Genomic DNA, 17,169 nt, shown 5'->3' with positions numbered 1-17,169 from the left:
CAGATACACACTTCATATGGTCGTTTGGTCTAGAGGATCAGATTAAACCTAGTTCAGTGTAAAATGCCAAGACAGCTTATAATGTAGAAGTAGGAGCCCCAGCATTAGTTGTTTCTATATACTGATCCACTCTTCTGGCACCAAATTACTTGCTTATGTACCCATAGCCTATGACTCACAGCTGTAGAATTGAGATTAGCTCCTCCTCCACCTACTTACAAGTTTCTCTAAGTGCATTTTAGATTTTCAGGCTCTTGCTCATTCCCGTCTCACTCTCTTCTTTTGGACAGCAATTCTTCCGGTTCTTAAACAGGTTTTCCACAATAAATGGTAAATCACCCTCCTAAGAAGTCTGTCTCCCTCCACTGAGTACATAACTAATCTAGACAGGTAGATTATACTACACGACTTCTTTGTAGGTGACTAACAAAATTAATCTAACCCATAGAGCCAACAGTGTTTTAAAAACTTGGCAGTCAAAATCAAACATCAGAAGACAAAATATTTTGAAGCACCAAGGGCTCCCTCTGTTCACCCATCTTATTTCAAGCCCTGTCATCTTACAGTGACCAGCTTGGAGAGCTTGGCTTCTCCAGCTGCCACAGAGTCCAGCCTGGATGTGCATCTCAGCCTAGATCCCTCTTGCATCCAAGGACCTGTGTACTTTTACTCTGCCAGTGTTATTTGTCTTCTGGTGGGCTTCCTGAAGTATTTGCAGTCTTTGGCCCTTCTTGCTCTGTAGGCTACAGAGAGTCACCAAAGTTAGTAGTGTTGTCCCCCAATCATCATTAACTGAAACCTGATGAGAAGGCTGTCATTTGCTGTGTCCTTAAAGTTTTCCCATTTCCCATAACCTTCCATTAGAAAATACTTGGGCACATGTAGCTTCATAGAAACAAGCCTTCCCTTTCTTCTCTCCCTTCCCTTTGTTCTCTGTCCTTACCACATGCAGTAAGTACAGTTACATATTGTCCCCAGTATATGCACCCTTTCTGGACAAAGGTAATACTACACTTCCACTTCTGTCTTCTGCACAGACTGGACGCAGAACCTGCCCCATAATGCAAAATCCGTAGTGCTCCTACAGGGGAGGAGGTCGAAATGATTTACCACAAAGAACAAATGAAAAACTGACGAAAATCATGTTTCTCTTTCCCCCGAAAAGACAGGTATTTAACAAAATGTTCAGTGACAACCCTGCCATTTTTACTGAACTTCCCATGATGACCTTGGTAACTTTAAGATGCAGTCTGTCTTCAGCACAGGAAAGACAAATGCTAAGAGCTACACACTGAGCACAGGACCAACCTACACTCTGTTCTTAAACATAGATACTGATTCACCCAGTGAACATGAGCAATTTATTTAACCTTTCTGAAGCCATTTCCCTATTTACAAACTACAGTTAATAACAACTACTGTCTTGCAGCATTTCTTCTGGGCTGTCACAAAGCTTTTAGGGAGGTTTGGTGAAAAGTGCAAGGCAGCATTATTTTTATTTGTAACATTCTTTAAATTATTCATTCAAGTCCTGCACCACACACTCCATTCAGACATTTGCCCAGCTCAAGGAACAATTAAAATATTTCCAGGATACATTTCCCATTTCAGGTTCAGTTATAGATCAAAAGAAAGGCTATTGTGTAAACTGCACATTGCCATTAGCAGAAATGTTCTCATCATTGAATTAGATTGGCTTGAGCTACAAGGGGAAGTCAGCATTGGCCTCATGCTGTAATAAGTAGGAGCTCTCTCTGAGAGTTTGGTGCAACCAGCAGGAGAATAAGCATACTGACCACCTTTAATGTCACTACCTCCAAATAAAAAGGTTAGTGTTTCTTTTGCCTTTAAATGATCTTGGAATGAATACTAGGTCTGTAGACACAGCTTTTTTTCAGAATTTAATGTTCACTTACATTAAACCTTTTTTTCCTTTTTTTTTTCACTAATAGTTATCTGGGAAGTGCTTTCAAACATGTTCATTAGCAAATGCCCAACTAAAGCAGATCTGCTGTGTTTCTATGGAAATATAGCTATTAACTGCAATGAGATGGAGATCATTAAAAATTGAGCTATTAAATGACCATTACTGAAGTAAAATAGGTTAAAAAAAAATCAGGATAATCTAACAATGACTTAATTTATCAAAAAGATATCCCCAAACACTTCCCCACATGTTTTAGCAAAGAAATGTAATGATGTTCTCTTTTGTTTCATTCACAAGTCTACTGGCATATTGCAAAGAATCCTCAGTTTTTCACTTATTTTGCACCTTACTTTTGCACCGGCATTTGCACTCAAATTTTTAGCTCTTTGTACGTGCAAATACTGAATTTTCCTGTGCAATCCCCTTGTAACTTGTAGCTATTCAGAGCTGACTGTATCCCTTCAGAGATAGGTATGCTTTCAGAGAAAACCAGTTGCAAAATTCTACCTATCAGGGAACCTGTTTTAAAACTGGTTATATTGTATTAATATCTTGTGAACATATTTTCATGCCAACTATTTAAAAGCAAAAGAAAAAAATATTCATATGTACGTTTCTAAAATTAGAAAATCAGCTCAGCCCTTCCAGTGAATCCAGTTCATCTTGTATCCTCTTTGAAATACCAAACCTTACCATATTTAGACAATTTAGTTTGTGACATAAATTTCAGCACTAGCAGTCATCTGTGAGATTAAAAGAAGTAGTAGTACAGTACCTCTGTCTTTGGCAACCACACCCTGAAGTACCCAAATATGAAACAGCTTGGTGAAAGTAACAAACATTTAATTCATGTATTTGCTGTATTAATTTAGTGTTTCCTGTAATTGTTATGAAGCATTTGGGGGGGGGGGGGGAGGGGGGAAAGGTGTTTAAAATAAAGTGATCATGTCACCTAAATTGAACTGAAACTACAGCCTGTGCTGTGGAAGCCAGTAGTTGCAGCAGCAAGTGACTGATACTCAACCTGAGAGAAATTTGTTTGAAAATGTTTCTCATAGTCTTCCATTATACTTGTTTATACTTAATCAGCAGCCAACCACTTGATTCTTTTTTCTCTTTTCTTTTCTTTTCTTTTCTTTTCTTTTCTTTTCTTTTCTTTTCTTTTCTTTTCTTTTCTTTTCTTTTCTTCTTTTCTTTTCTTTTCTTTTCTTTTCTTTTCTTTTCTTTTCTTTTCTTTTCTTTTCTTTTCTTTTCTTTTCTTTTCTTTTCTTTTCTTTTCTTTTCTTTTCTTTTCTTTTCTTTTCTTTTCTTTTCTTTTCTTTTTTCTTTTCCTTTTCTTGCCATCTTTCCACCTCTTTTTGCATTTCTTCTACTCATCACTTTCTGCATTCCTACTGCCCCCTCATCTCTGACTCTATTTCCGTGTCCATCCCTTTTTCTCTCTTTATCACACAACTATAGCACAGCATTGCTGCAAAAGTCAACTGAAGGTTTAACATGTAGTTTCTGAGAGCAAAGTTCTTCTTTCTGTAGATGATGGCTACCTGATTCTGGGGTTTGTTGTATTTAGAGACATATTGCAATGAATAGTTCCTATCTTTACAAGTGATTTCACTGAAGCTTATGGCATTACCCATCAAAACTGTGCTAATGACCCAACTCAAAATATAGCTTGTATTTTGCTTATTTTAAAAAAAGTCATCTGAGGAGCCAATAATATTCAGAATGCAAAAGCAGGTATGTTTTATCCAACCAAGGACTAGTCACCTGTTGTTCTCTGCTTGTGCTTTTAGTTCAATTAAATAGAGTTATTCACTTAAACAGCTCTGGAAAACACTAATACTGAAAGGAAATACAGCCTCCTTCACTAGATGTTTATTTCTTTCAGCCAAAATCTAAAACTAAAATAAAATCGATCTGGATGGTCCAAATACAGAAGATTCATGAGTTCTTTTAAGGAGGATAAATTGGGGCCAGGAGGTGAATTCCAAAGCTCTCCTGGAGAGTAATTGAAGCCCATTCACATACTAAGTATGTTTTGGCTGCATCAGAAATGTTAAATCTGTATTTGGCCACGAAGAGATTGGGGTTTGTATTTTACCAAATATTGTGAAGTTTCTGTTACAAAACAGAGCAGTAATAATTTTTCTAAGACAGCTGACATGCATGAGACGGAAAAGAAAAATGGTTTTACTTCCTTCCTAAGCTGGAGCCTGACAAGAAGCTTTTTTTTACCTCTTCTTTTTTTTTTTTTTTTTCTGTTGAGAAGTTGCAGCTGTTTCGGCCTTTCTTATTGTGCTTGTTTTCAGAGTGTGACTGGGAACACAGGCTGAAAGTACAGCTGTTGGGTGCAAAGTGAATCAGGTATTTCACAGTGGTTATTTGATTAGAAAACAGCACCCAGTCACACTGCTATAGTTGAGGAATCAGATTTTCAGCTGGTGTAAAGCATCCTTACTCTGCTCAAGCCAAAGAAGCTACGCTGAGAATATGGCTCACAACTGGAAAAGACACTTTCATTAGCAGCCAGTATTTTGGGAAATTATAGTTTGTCAAAAAAAACCAAACCATGATATATTGAGATAAAATATCTTCTACTTTTGCTCAGTTCCAAAGTGATTTTTTTTTTTTTTTTCTGCCCAGACCTTAATATTATTTCAGGGAGTGACTTTTGAGTGGTGAAGAAAAGAGCAAAGTTCTTCAAGCAGGGGAAATCTTTCCAATAACTCTGGGAAGAGTGGGATATGGGAAAGCTTTACAAGATGGAAAAGCTTACATTTGGTCTGGCCTTAACAATGAACGAGAGACCAATGCCCTTGATGTATGCAGAGGCTGTTTTTTGGCATAACGCTATGTTTTGAAGCAGAATACTGCATGTGCTCCCTACACTTGAAGCTGGCCTCACCGAGGTAAAGCCCAAGCAAATACACTGGTGTTGGTGACCTTCTTGAGGAAGAAAGGGATAGAGAAGTTTTCACTGTACGTTTTACAACTACTATGAGCAACCACTCTCTTTAGATGCAATTTTGGCAGCAGGGCCATCTCATCCTTCTGACTATACCAGTGAAACTCAGTGCGCAGTGGGGCAGCACTGGGCTGTGTGTGGAGTGAGGAACTCCCCCATGTGCCCTCTCATCTTCATGGGGCAGTAGGACAGCCATCCTCTTGCTTCTGGAGGTAAGGAAAGGGTCTTCCCATGGGTATACATACACCCTGAGATGCAGTCAGCCACATGCTGGCTGCAGTCCTGTCCAATCTAGCTGGACATGAGCCAGCTCTAGCTGAGAAGCCAAGCATTAGCAAAACATGGTCACGCACTGTCATGTCTGAACAGATTCTGGACTGAAAATGGCTTAGGGCACGAGAACCAAAGCATGATGGCACAGATAGGCCTCATTGGAGTAGAGCATGTCACACAACAGGCCATTCACCCTCTTCAGGGCCTCTCTGCACTTGTTAGACATGAAACAATACAGAATAGTAATAAAACTTCTTCTAGGGACCCATTACATCCCAGTATTTTTAACCAGATTTTCAGCTAAGAAAGGATGTGTGGGATTAGAATAAAGGTTCAAGGAGCAGAGTTCCTATCTCTGGCAGGGGCTAAGACAGATAAAGTAGAAGTATGAGGCAAGTAAAAACACACAGTGATACCTCTCCCAGTACCCTCCTCCTTCTGTCACTCAGTGGCCCAGAGATTCCCTGAGCTAGAAATTGCAGCCATATCTGGCATTTAGTAGTCCTTTATGGACTTCTTTTCCATCAATTTTGCTTATTGTTTTTCGAAATTATTTGTTGTTTTGTCCTGCGTGGTATGAGACAATGACTTCCATAATTTCATTCTGCTTTGAATGATGAAGAGCTTTCTTTGGGGTTTCCTTAACCTGCTGCCTTATCATTTAATTTGGTGCCCCTGATTCTGTCTGATGAGGAATAGGGATGGAGCTCTCACAGATCAATGGTTTGGGAAGTTTTCACACTCTGAGCATGAGCCTGTTGGCTTTCACATCCAAGTAGACAGAACACTTGATAGTCACACTCATTTCACAGGAATACTCATGATTAAAAACAAACACCAACACCACCACCAAACTTTAGCACACATCTCATTTCCCTGGAAAGAGAGAAATTAGCATGTGTCACAGCTGCTTTCATAGATTACATGCCAGGGAACATAATGCATGCTACAGAAATTAGTATAGACAAAAATAATCACATCTGCTTTTTATTTGTAACTGCAGTCAAGGCTTGGAAAAATTTGTCCCAGAATTCAGCAAGAAGAGAGCCAAGCCTTCAGCATTTCTCTTCTCTTGCAAACAGCAAAGTGGCAAGGCCTCGCCACTCCAAGAATTGAGGCTCAAAACTATGGTGCCTATCAGCAAAATGAGTTGATGCAAAGAAATACAGAGCTTTGCATCTTTCAGCATGGTCATTCAAATCCAGTTTATACCATAGTATACTGGAAGCCAATCCCATCTTTGAATTGATCAAACTTCATTTGATCTAGTTCCTGTCCCACTAGACAAAGGTAGTTGTAGCAAAACCCATCAGTGCAAGTGGCAAGCCACATTGGAAGCAAGTACGAGGAGGTCAAGAAATACTTGAGCATAAACCTTAAACCTTACAGAGCCAGGACAAAAGAGTGATAGGATGTCCATGGAGTCATTGCAAAGGTTGTCCTCAGTGCCCGCTTCTGTCCTGCCTCTGGTCCAGCAATTCACCTGGCATTTCAGTACTGGCAGTCTGACCTATTTAAGGCTAAATGCAAACTATGCAGATGTGCATTTGTAGGAATGTGAATAGTTGCAGTCCTTCCCACTTTATCATTTTTAACCCAACAGAAAACTGTGGCATGCTCTTGATAAGTAACATTTTCATATCTATAGCTCAGCTTTTAACAGTTTTATAATAGTAGTTCTTTCTGTGGTAAAGAAGGTATCTTGATGCTCCAAGAAAAAAGTATCACAGTGCATAATGCAAAATCCATATAGTCAAATTAAAATCAACACCTGGTGCCAAATAACTGTTTTGAGAGCACACGTGTTTTAATATTCAGTTTGAGTAGAAAAGCTTACACTCTTCAGAGGAGATCCATTATACTCTCCATGGATTAGAATGATATACAGCATTTAGAGAGCTACATATGTGCCCTTTGCAAGGCTATGCTGCATATCCCAGGGCATTTGAGGCGTTACACAATAAAGTTAACCCTGAGCCTGTCTCTGCTGGGTAATGGCCTACACCTGCCAGACATCTAGGGAAAAAATAACAATATGATACTTAGGATTGCTTTTAGAAGGCCTCTCATTTTTGCAGAAGATATTTCAACATGTAGACAGTAACATTTGTAATTCAATCCTGCTGACTAGCAGAACTGAGCATCGGAATGGTTTTTAAAAGAAACTGTTGCATGCTGTTTTTCAACTCACTCAAGTTATTACAGTCTTAATTTGGCTTATTATGCATAAACAAACGTAGAGTCAAGTCTTCTTACTTAATATTAATACTAGCTGATGGCAATGAAAGAATATTTAAATGAATTATTTTAATGTTCATGGACATAAGTGATCACTGACTTCCAGTATAAAGGATATATTAATTAGTATATTCATTCATTAATTAACTGTTGGCTGTTACCTTCATGGAAGTACTTTGAGATATGCTGAAAGACCACATACTTGTTTGTTTTTCTCTTAGAGGGACACAAATACCGTGTTTGCTTTGAAAAGGATTTCTGGGATTATAGTTACTAATAATGAATGTGATTCTTGAAAGGGTTATTTGTAGGAACATCAGAAGAGCCACATGGGTCTAAACGAAGGGTCCATCTAGTTCAGTCTGCCACAGTGGTGACAAGTGGATACCTAGGGACCTAGGCAACATACATAATACCTTTTGCTTCAAGCCTCTAACTATTTGCCATTCTGGGGATTTCCTAGCTATTGGGTTTTGTCTGTTCAGCTCTTTCCATGTACGTGTGGAGTTTCCCTTTGAACGTGTATTCCTCTTGCATTCACATCCTTCAGCAAGGAATCCCACAGGTCATCACATATTGCTAGGAAGTCTTACTCTTTTGTTTGCTTTGAGCCTGACTCTCACTTTTGTCTTTTGATGGTGTTTAGTGCTTTTATTAGAAGAGAGTAAATGGTCAGTCTGTACCCACTCATGATTCTGTATACCTTTTTCATAGCGTTTCCACACCTACCCTACTCAGTCATTGTTCATTACAGGCTTTCAATCATCTTTGTTACCCTTCTCTTAACCTTTTCCCATTTTAACATACTTTTTGTCATGAGGCAATCAGAACTGCACAGAAAATTCAAGGTTTGGGCAAACCATGATTTGTATGACATCAGGATGTTTTCTGATTTGTTCTCTTTTTCTGATAATTCCTAAGTTTTTGTTTGGTTTTTTTGACTGTTGCTGAGCAGTGAGATTATGTTTTCATGGAACTATCTATCATATACTGCTTGAAATTAATCTTCTTTGTTGTATTTCACCTGCCATTTTATTGCCTTGACATGCTGTCTTGTAAAGTCCTTCTGCCATCCTTCATAGTCTGTCCTCATCCTTATCACCTTGAATACCTTCAGATCATCAGAAAACTTTGTCACCAGACCGCTCAACCACTTTTCCAACTCATTTGTGGATATGTTGAACACTATGGATCCCAGCACAGACACCTTGCAGAACAGCTCTGGTGACTTCTCACTATTGCAAGGACTGAGCATTTACTGCTAATGTCTGTTTGTTCTCTTTTAGTCAATCATTTATCTGTGAAGGACCTTCCCTTTCTCCTAACTGCTTGAGTGCAGGCACATAGATATACTTTCATTTCTCATGCTCTGGAGAAATGCTTGATTATTAAATTAATTATTAAAATATAAAAAAAACCCAACACCACTCCCCCCCAAAAAAACCCCAAACCAAACCAGAACTTTATAGTCTTCGTAAAGAGAAATCCTTCTGTAGTACTGAACCATTTGCACGGTAGAAGTAGCCCCTGTAAGGTGGTGTGTCCACAGTAGATCAAAGCCACGCTGTATGCATACCAGCCCAGTCCCAAACAATAAAAATCAGAGGTTTCTGAGAAAGACACTGGAGTCCTAAGTAGCCTCTTCTTCCTGCTGTAGAATCTGTCTTCAAATTGCCTTTACCTTCAGGATTATGTTGGATAAAGGTAAGATAGAATTTCAAGGACTGGGCTGCTGCATGCAAAAACCACACAGTTATATAGCCCAAAAAGAGCATTTTTGCATCTAGTATCTGTTACGGCAGCACTGTAGGCTGGTAGGTTAGTTCTAAGCAAACTCCAAACTTTTATTCCATAGTCCCAAATGAGTTAGGAACTGTAATTTGAGCTCCCTGTATGTCATGAGGTCAAAGTCTATTCACTTGGGCTTTGAGCAGGTGATTTAACTATCAGCCTCAGTAAAATAAAGGTCAGTCAGTGTTTAAAGTACCGGATAATTTTTCCAAGATTGTAGAGATGGGATCCAAATTTTCATGTGTTGCTCTGAGGTTGCAACACAGATGTGCTTAAGGGGTTAACACTGTGGCTCAATCAGAAAGAATGCTTGGCAATAAGAGGAAGCCTGGATTAATGATAGAAAAGAATTCTTAGCATTTTATAGCAGTGGGTATTCGAGATGAGACATGGCTAATGATCAACTAAAAAGGTATTTGCAGCTGTGGTGCTACCTCTCCCCATAATGCCAACATTAATCAAGCTTTTTCATGCAGCTTTACAGTCCATTCTATTTTTCATTGTCCTGAATATAAAAACAGAGCTCATGCCCTAATACACTGAGTCAGAGACCATACTTCTGCATCACCAAAAATGATCAGACCTTATTGATTTCTAAAAGCTGCACCTTCTGTACTGTGAAACAAACCCATAGCAAAGTCTTTAACAAAGCCAGTTTCATTTTAAAGAAAAAAAAGCCTCTTGTAACCCCAAACTGTAAATACCTCTGGGATATGAAGCACTTATTGCCATGAATTAACTGCTCATATATTTTATTTAAGTCTTGAATTACAACAAAACATCATCTGTAATTACAGCATCTCTAAGACTAGTTTTGGAGTCAGCCATCTTGTTGAAAGACCTTGGCAATGCGAAAAGCCAGTGAAATCGTGTAAGTCAATGTCCTAGCTGTTCTGATGCTGCCTTCAAAGTCAGAAGAAAAGCTTCATTATAGTGAAAAATTAAACATTTGACATACAAGTTATTTCCAGAATGGCTTCAATCTTTTTAAATAATGAACTCCATTGAATCTCAACTTCTCAGCAAATGTTGATTATCTAAATTCCTTAAGTAAACTACACGTGATGCAGCTTTTGAAACATGAACATGATCTTCCCTCATGTAAACAATCCTCTGCCTTTGTTGCCTGATGCTATCGCATTTGGGCGCACATCCCTCTGGATTGCAGGCCCGAGCCTATAAAATCTCGCTATCGAATATCCACCCCAATCTGCAGATGCTTTATGCCTCTGCTTAACAGCCATGACTCATCCCATTAAAGTCAACAAAGTTACAGTAGTAAAGTTAAGCGTGTGTTTGCAGGAATAGGCCCAAATTCTCAGAAGTATTTAGGTAACTTAAGATGCAGAGACATGACTAGTGGGGGAATTTCATACTGGTGTGACTAATCTACCTAAGATCTTCTAAAGTCAAGAGAAAGAGAGAGAGAGAAAGAACTCTTGCTCCTGAAAGGGGCTTCAGGACAACTAAATTAGGCTCCTGTTTTGGAGCATCTTCCAAAGAAGCCTCCAGGTCTCCCTGTCATTTAAAAAGTGCTTTGAGTGCTCTGTCCTGGAGACCCAGCTCCTGCAGAAATCAGCAGGAGCCAGACCTCAAGGTGCCTAGCCACATCTTGCAAGGAGCTTGTCTGCAGCAATACCCACCTCGCCAGCTCTGGGAATCAAGTTCCGTGTGCTTGTGGTTCTGTAGCACTGCTCACAGTGACGACCTGTGCCTGACATTGCTTTGCACTCTGATGGCCCCACGTGCATCAAGACCAGATACTGTTGACACAGGGTAAAGTTTACCTTTCAAAATGAAGGACCAAAGTGAAAATAAATGGAAATATCTTTGACTTTTGAAGTCCTGGACTTGTAGATAAAATTCTCCTTTCTTAAGTGTACAGGACTGACTAAATGACACATCTTCATTTTTTATGGTTGATTTATAAATACTTGAAATTAAAGGACTAGAAAACATTCAATGACTCCTTCATATTTTAATAAATACGATGTATTTTGAGGATCCTCCAACAGCCATGATTTTGCTGTGTTAAATAAAGTATATTTTATAGCGTTTTAATCAGATCATGATGGAACATTATGCAAAATATTATGCAATGTAATGCAAAGTAATTAATGCAAGCAGAGAAGTGGTAGGAACGTGAGACCGCTGAGCGGCATGCATTTGTGTCACACACTGCCTGCTGATTTTCCCAATTTCTTTCTTTCTCAGATAGTGGTTTCCCGCTCAGAACCCACAGCTCCACATGTCAGCTTTCAGCTAGACTCCCACCCCATCTCTCCCCAGGTTGTTGTGGAGAATTCATTAGCAGATGATGGCTATACCCTGGTAGTGACTGGAAAAAAGGTGAGTGGTTCATAATCTAATCCTTCTGTGCAATGTGTAAGCCTGCCTTCAGAGCAGCAACTTTCAGTAAGAGCAACTATTCACACTGCTGCTTTATGCTCTGCATCCTCACAGCCTTGCCATTCCCTTGGGAACATTGGAAGGGCAAGTTTCCTCCAAGATATTTTTTTTCCCCCTACTAAACAAACTGAGCCTAATATTGAGAAATGTTTAAATAATGTAAGAGCTGTGATATAAACCAACAGAAGCCAGGAAATGCAGATTTTAAGGCTAAAACCCTGTCCTTAATTCAAGTGCTTGCACAGAAAAACACACAATAGCTTAAGAAAAGAATGGTGCTCAGTTTCCTGGCTTTTGTTGGTTTGTGTCATAACATTATAACTTTTTAAGGAGAAGTGTGCACACAAGAGTTACGTGGGTGTATTTAAAATTGGGAGTCAGTGTTCATAGTAAGGTTTCAAACTTACTTTAGCATGTAGTCTACAAAGGATTAATAAAAGATGAAGAGCTGTCATAAATATGCTATTGTCTTAAGTAGATATGCATTGTAGAATAGGTTTAAGACATCAGCAGATAATATTACAGATAATCCTAAACCATAATCGTAAGCAATAATTTGAACCCTTGAGTTCTATGAGAATTTACAGCAATACATCAGCCATTGGTAAAGATAGTTATTAATCATTTGCTAGAAATGTATGGGATATTTATAAGAATAATCTTCAAGGAAATGTCCCAAATAAGTTTAAGGAAAGTACTGAAGGGTAAAGAAGTATGATGAACTTATATAGTAATGTAATTATATACTAATTTTAATATCTTTACTAAAAAAAGTTCTTATACATTTAGAGGGTCTATTATCATAACTATCCTGATAGTTTAAATAATATAAATTTTAGTTCATATTTTAGCTATAGTATAGGTTTTTTGATGGGAGGTGTTAAAAAACAAGTACGTGGGCAGTCACACGCTGTAAGTGTGTCACAGATATTAATACAGCCTTGCCAAAGTTGAAATAGCCATCATGCCTATTTTTACAAACGTATGAACTAAGACATACTGAGATACACTGTTTTTTCCAAGAACTAGTGCAGAATTGGGAGGAGCACACTGCTGTTTTCTTTTTCCATCAGCAAAAAATGCTATCTTGCTGTAAACACCAGATGCTGGTAGTAACTGTATATAACATTAAGATGCCTTTAGGGTTTCTCCCAAGCGAATTTAAAATCATGTCAGTTAAATTACTTATAAGATCCTATAATTACTGCGCTAAAGAGAAGTCGAACCGCAGCTTGCACATCTGAAATCTGAATAACAGCACAGCGCGTTGCATAAATAGCGACTCTCCTTGCCATTTCGTGTATGTATTAAAAGGATCTGTGCATCATGTCTTTCCCTTGCCAGATAACGAAGATCCCGCTGAAGGGGCCGGGCTGCCATCACTTCAGGTCCTGCAGCCAGTGCCTGCTGGCACCTCCCTTCATGCAGTGTGGCTGGTGCGGCCAGCAGTGCCTCAGGTCTCCAGAGTGCCCCGGCAGCACCTGGACCCAGGAGACCTGCTTGCCTAGGGTTTATGAGGTAAAACGGTGGATGTTTCATATTTATCTCTGAGGGAAGAACATGCCCTGCACCCTGCGGACATTTTCTGTTTATTTTTATGCAATTATGATAAATGAAGCATCGGCTCTCCTTGACTTCCCCTCAGCCTCAGTGTCCATAAAGCCTCTGGCTGGATGCACGTGCTCTCCCTGAATGCTGTGGGCTAGGTGCTCATGGTGGACAGATCTGTCTGATCATCCCGGCTTGACTTGGGAGGGCCTCAGCTCTGCAAAGCACTTGTGGTGGGGAAACAGCATGGGACTGAGCCAGCCTGGCAGGGGTCTGACAGGAAAGGCCAGTCACAAAAAGGAGCACCCTTCCTCTCAGACCCCTCTCAAAGGGAGGAGGTGGAGAAAAACACTTCCAGTCCACAGCTGCCACAGCCTGACCCAGCACAGGAGGTCTCCAGCCACGGCTCCTCATCCATCCCCATGCTGGCTCCAGCATTGGAGCAATGGCCAGTGTTTGGTGTTTCCCTGTGGGGGAAACTCCCTCTCTCCCCTACCTAAGCACTGCAACAGAGCTGTCAACCAAAACACCACCCTGGGGGAGATGTATTTTTCCTAATGTTCCTCCCTGGCTCCTTGTTCCCATGGGTCCACTCACTACTGAGGGGGACAACCCTTTAGCTGCACCCCTCCCTGGGACAGGGGACAGCCAGAGGCTGCTGCCAGCCGGCCAGAGCCTGTCAAGGGTGTGCAAGAACGAAACCACACGGACAATCAGAGAGACGCACTGGCACGTTTCTGTTTTAATTTAGCTATGGTTAACACAGGATTCATATTGGCTGGCTGTACGTGTAACCAAATCATCCTGTGTGAAGTGTGACATAACTGTGAAGGTGGAGGTTTATAGGGCAGTTAACAGACTAGAAAACTGAGGGAAGGACAAGAATAAAACTTTCTGGTAGGACTTATACCCATTTACTTTTGTTAATGCATTTAAACTACATTTTCCCCTACGGGCATACAGCTTATAAACAGAGATGAAAATTTGACATGCTAAACTCTCAGAGAGAAAGGGAGACAAAAGGGGTTTTTAAATAAATAATGCATTTCTTTCAACCAGGCAGATGATTTCATGTACAACAACTTTTTAAAGAGTAGACAGGCAAAACTGCTAATAATCTAGAAACAAATCTAGAAACACATGTTTACAGGGGTTTTTTTTCTTTTCCATGTTCACCTCTCAGATACAAGATTTAGGACTAACACAGGCAAAATTCAATGAACAAACAAAGAAGCATTGTAAGAATCAAACCCAAAATGGATGGAAAGGCTGCGGAGGGAGGTGTTTGCCATGCCTTCTATTGCCATTTACCTTTGTGCAAAAGAAGTGTAAAAAAATTGCTAATGCAGAATGTTAACAGTTTACTTTCCCTTTATACAAGAACACATTTATTTCAAAAAGGCTGTATTAGATGATCAAATAGTCCTTTCTGGCCTTAGTTTGTATGAGACTATGAATCACCAGTTCAGGGGGTTACACTGAGAATTAGTCCTGATGATACATTTTTATATACCTCTGCTGGCCCAAGCTACTCACCTATTCTGCAGAGCTTGTTTTGTCTTTCCTAGAGCTCAAGCACAAGTAGCATCCCTTAATGCTTTTTTTCTTGGCAAAACTTTCCAGCAGTGGCTGTATGTTGCCATGCCTTCAAAAAGATTTCTAAAGCTCTGAACTGCTTAGTTTCTGATTTTCAGAGGTGCTGAGCTCATATAGCCCTCTTTAATTTCAATTATGATAGTGTGCACTCAGCAGTTTTAAGAACCAAGCGCCTGGAACCCATGCAGAGATGCTTAGACCGAGAGGTGTGTCCCCAAGGCCACCTCTGTAGTCCCTATGAAGTGGCTGGGAGGACTCATCCAGGGGAGCACGCCTCGGACGTGGGGCAGTGGGAGCAGACTTTGGGCTGGCTGGGCGCTCCCCTTTCCCACGTGGCTCAGCCCTGCCTGCTCAGCACAAGCCCAGTCTAGCCCTGTAATGAATATGGATCTGTGGCACTGATGGATCTTAAAGTGAATCTCAAATTACAGCATGCCCACATTGGTAGAAGTTGCTTCTAGAAGGATTGTAAGGTAAAAAAATGCAGCTGAGTACTTAAATCCCTTTGGATTGCTAGCTGTTAAGACAGATTTTGTGCTCTACTGGACCGTGACATTTAACATGATTACTGAAAAAAATACAAAACAGATTATTCATCATCTTCTGATCTGTCTTTAAACCCATATGCATAAAATATGAGAAACAAGCTTTTTTTGTTCCTAACAAAAAGAGGATGACCTGCTTTGTATAGTATCTGAAATTCAGTCCAAACTCCCTCCTAATATTTTGCAGCTTTCCAAGGGACAGATTGCTTGAGACATGTCATACGATTGCTTTAACCTGAGGGGAACAGAGAGCTTCTCCAAGGGTCTGGTCCAGTGGACGTTAGCTAGCTAAGTCTTCAGCAAAGTTTTCCCAGGTTATTACGCAGAGGAGTGGTGCGCAATGGAAAATATAATACGAGATTTTCCTCTCAGGAGGGATGGCAGAGAAGAAACCCAGAGTTGTCCCTTTGTCTCTCTGCCCTGCTTTAAGCACTTTTCCTTGGAGCTGTGGGTGGCAGGGAGCAGCCCCGCACCCCAGCCCTGTGGGGAGCGCAGAGCTCCAACTCTGCCTGGGCATCCGCCCTGCTACAGACAGCGCAGTGGGGCTGGCACCGGGACACATTCCCACCACAGCCCGGCTCCCACCCCACACCTCAGCACTGTACCGCACTCCCATCCACCACCTCTGCCAACAGCGAGGAGTGTTTTGTCAGGACAAGTGGTGCTAGAGGAAAGTTGGGGGACTCAAGGGAGTCTCCTCGGAGATCACTTGCTGCTGGAACAAATTGCAGGTGTCTGTGTGCAGCGTTTAGGTCGCGCTGAAAGGTGAATGGTGTAAAAGAAGAAATAAATTGGTCTACCTTTTGATTCTTTGTTGTGGTTAAAAACCTGACATGGTTTCTTGTTGTTTTTAAAGTGAGTCATTTTAGCTGGCTTTTGTCTCAGATGTATCAAGAACATCGGGCTTTCTGCTGCCAGTTTAGAATCGAGGTTTTGCTGGAAATTTCACCTGTGGCCTGTACATGTTCTTGCCTCTTAATTAAAATGAATGGGCTGTTGAAACTTTAATAAATAGATACTTTCTTCCAACAATTTATAAAGTATGTGAGCGGATATTAGCATAATGGCTGTCAACATAAACAAAAGGAAAACACAGTACTTTAAATTTTTCAAAAAAGAAAAACTTAACTTTCTCTCCCTTAACCCAAAAAAGTCCAGAGAGCATCAGGGACAAGCAGAATGGCAGGCCTTGCAGCAGGACTTGCTCCATGTTATCAGTGGAGTTTCCTTGCTATAGAGAACTTTTGAATCCTGAATTTCATAGCATTTGTAACTGATTTGGGTTTTGCTTACTTTCTGTTACTACTTGCGCAATGTAGGCACACAGAATATGCCTATGTATATCTCAGTTCAAAGTCCAGGAGGTTTACTATTCATTCCTGTCGACTCTCCCATGAACAAGTCTGGGAAACCACATTTGACTTTCAGAGGTTTTGTCATACAGAGCAAATGGAAGAAAAATAAAGATACCGATAAAAACACTGGGGGAATTTGTGCAGATCTTAAATACAAAAGTTTAAGTTTTGGGTTATTTTTTCTCTCTGTTTAGAGGTCTTGCCTCCTAAATTTGCTGGCAGAATGTAGTAAATTCTTTTACTCTCCCTCAATTAAGGCACATGGGCTGCTGTCACAAGTCTCTTTTGGCAGATAAGATCAATCAAAACCAGTTAAGTGCCTTTGGTTTTTATTCTGTATGGCTCTGTGAAGCCTGATTTTAATGCCCTTATTTTGCTAACTTATGGATTTCAGACTCTTCAAATGCCACACGTCAGTCCATTATTGTACAAAACATCGAGACATCCTGTACCCCCACAGAGCAATTTCAGTTTCTCCTAGAGTTTTGTTACTCCAAAAATAGATACTATGCTGAGATACTA

At 40.2% G+C, this 17,169-nt stretch overlaps 1 protein-coding gene across 1 annotated transcript in view; it reads left to right on the top strand.

Moving 5' to 3' along the window:
• MET (MET proto-oncogene, receptor tyrosine kinase) overlaps window positions 1–17,169 on the top strand; it is a 72,520-nt gene that overhangs the window by 15,755 nt on the left and 39,596 nt on the right. The window contains exons 3-4 of the mRNA XM_074870217.1: window positions 11,409–11,543; window positions 12,948–13,121. Coding sequence (XP_074726318.1) covers window positions 11,409–11,543; window positions 12,948–13,121 — 309 coding nt within the window. The remainder of the gene's footprint in view (window positions 1–11,408; window positions 11,544–12,947; window positions 13,122–17,169) is intronic.

The sequence above is a fragment of the Strix uralensis genome, chromosome 5 (genome assembly GCF_047716275.1).
Source record: "Strix uralensis isolate ZFMK-TIS-50842 chromosome 5, bStrUra1, whole genome shotgun sequence".
NCBI lineage: Eukaryota > Metazoa > Chordata > Aves > Strigiformes > Strigidae > Strix > Strix uralensis.
Note: the sequence above shows the minus strand (reverse complement) of the source record. Positions and strands in the feature narration are given on the sequence as shown.